General features: G+C 65.8%; 1 protein-coding gene across 2 annotated transcripts in view; it reads left to right on the top strand.

Annotated features, from left to right (window-relative positions):
* The window catches only part of GPSM3 (G protein signaling modulator 3), a 1883-nt gene extending 797 nt beyond the window's left edge, over window positions 1-1086 (top strand). The window contains exons 3-4 of one of the 2 annotated variants that reach the window (XM_004711725.2): window positions 75-277; window positions 409-1086. In XM_004711725.2, the coding sequence (XP_004711782.1) occupies window positions 75-277; window positions 409-546 (341 nt within the window). In that variant the 3' untranslated portion in view covers window positions 547-1086. Of the gene's footprint in view, window positions 1-71; window positions 278-408 lie in introns of both variants that reach the window. The other variant, XM_045292928.1, reaches the window with a different exon arrangement.
* The last annotated feature ends 164 nt before the right edge of the window (window positions 1087-1250 follow it).

The following is a 1250-nucleotide window of genomic DNA, read 5'->3' as shown; positions in this document are numbered from 1 at the left end:
TCCCTAACCACCTCACCCTGTTAACCCCTACCCTGTATGCCACCCCTGAGCCCGCCCCCTCCTCTCCCCAGCAGCCCTGGAGCCCTGCGCGGCCTCCCTGCTCTCCCTGCAGACGGAACTCCTTCTGGACCTGGTGGCAGACGCACAGTCCCGCCGCCTGGAGGAGCAGAGGGCCAGTTTCTGTGTCCCCCAGAGCCCCCCAAACCAAAGGTCAGCCCAACCGCCCCGGCCCCTTGAGGACAGAGAGCAGCTCTACAGCACCATCCTCAGCCACCAGGTGAGAAGACCACCCCCATCGCCTGTCCACCATGGGCCAGGGCCAGCCACTGCCGGTGTCCTGTGGCCCACTCTGACCCGGCCCTTGTCAGCGGTCTTCAGGACCTCACCAGCACCTTTCCCTCCCTGCAGTGCCAGCGGATGGAAGCGCAGCGGTCCGAGCCTCCCCTGCCCCCGGGAGGACAGGAGCTCCTGGAGTTGTTGCTGAGGGTGCAGGGAGGGGGGAGAATGGAGGAGCAAAGGTCCAGGCCTCCCGCGCACACTTGCTGAGACTTGAGCTTCCCCATCCCCGGGTGCAAAGCTGAGAGGCCCACTGCCTGCCTTCCACCAGAGCCTGGGAAGCCCGGCCGAAATCTCACTATTCGTACCTGCCCCCCTGTGCCCAGCCCCCAGGGAAAGAGGAGGTGGAGGTCCTCAAACCTGGGGACGGGGAGGGAAAGGCCAGGCAGGGTGGTCCTGAGGCAGACAGGATCCCGGCCACCGAGGGACGGACGCCAGCCCTTGGATCTCACCGTCACCGGGTGGCTGGGAGTCTCCTTTGGGTGTCCAGCCTCTAGGTTGGTTTGCAAGAATAGGTAAAACACCCGAGGCTGTGAAGGGAGACAGCCCGCCCTCCTTCCCGGTTAAAAGAAAGGAAGGTCAAGGGGGGCGGGCCCGAATGGAGACGAAGCCTGCCCGCTGACGCCCACGCTGGCACCCCTCCGCCCCCAGGACTGTGAGGGGCCCGGGGGCTGTGGATGGACTCGGGCCAGCCCCCCTGCCCTCAGGCCGATGTTTTGGTGGTGTGAATAAATGCCATTCCCCTCTGGACTGGAGGCTGCTGTCTGGGGTGGGGTGGGGGGGCTGTGGAGGGTGGGAAGGTGAGGCCGGAGGCCGCCCCTCTCCCCCCACCCAAGTCTGGCCCGAGGCCAGCTCCCCTCCCTGGCTGCTTAATTACCGGCTCATTAAGCAGCGGCTGGAGACCTCCCTAATGA

The sequence above is a fragment of the Echinops telfairi genome, unplaced genomic scaffold (assembly GCF_000313985.2).
Source record: "Echinops telfairi isolate 266 unplaced genomic scaffold, ASM31398v2 ScPeMD7_655;HRSCAF=1070, whole genome shotgun sequence".
Classification (NCBI taxonomy): domain Eukaryota; kingdom Metazoa; phylum Chordata; class Mammalia; order Afrosoricida; family Tenrecidae; genus Echinops; species Echinops telfairi.
This window is presented reverse-complemented; position numbering and strand designations above follow the sequence as displayed.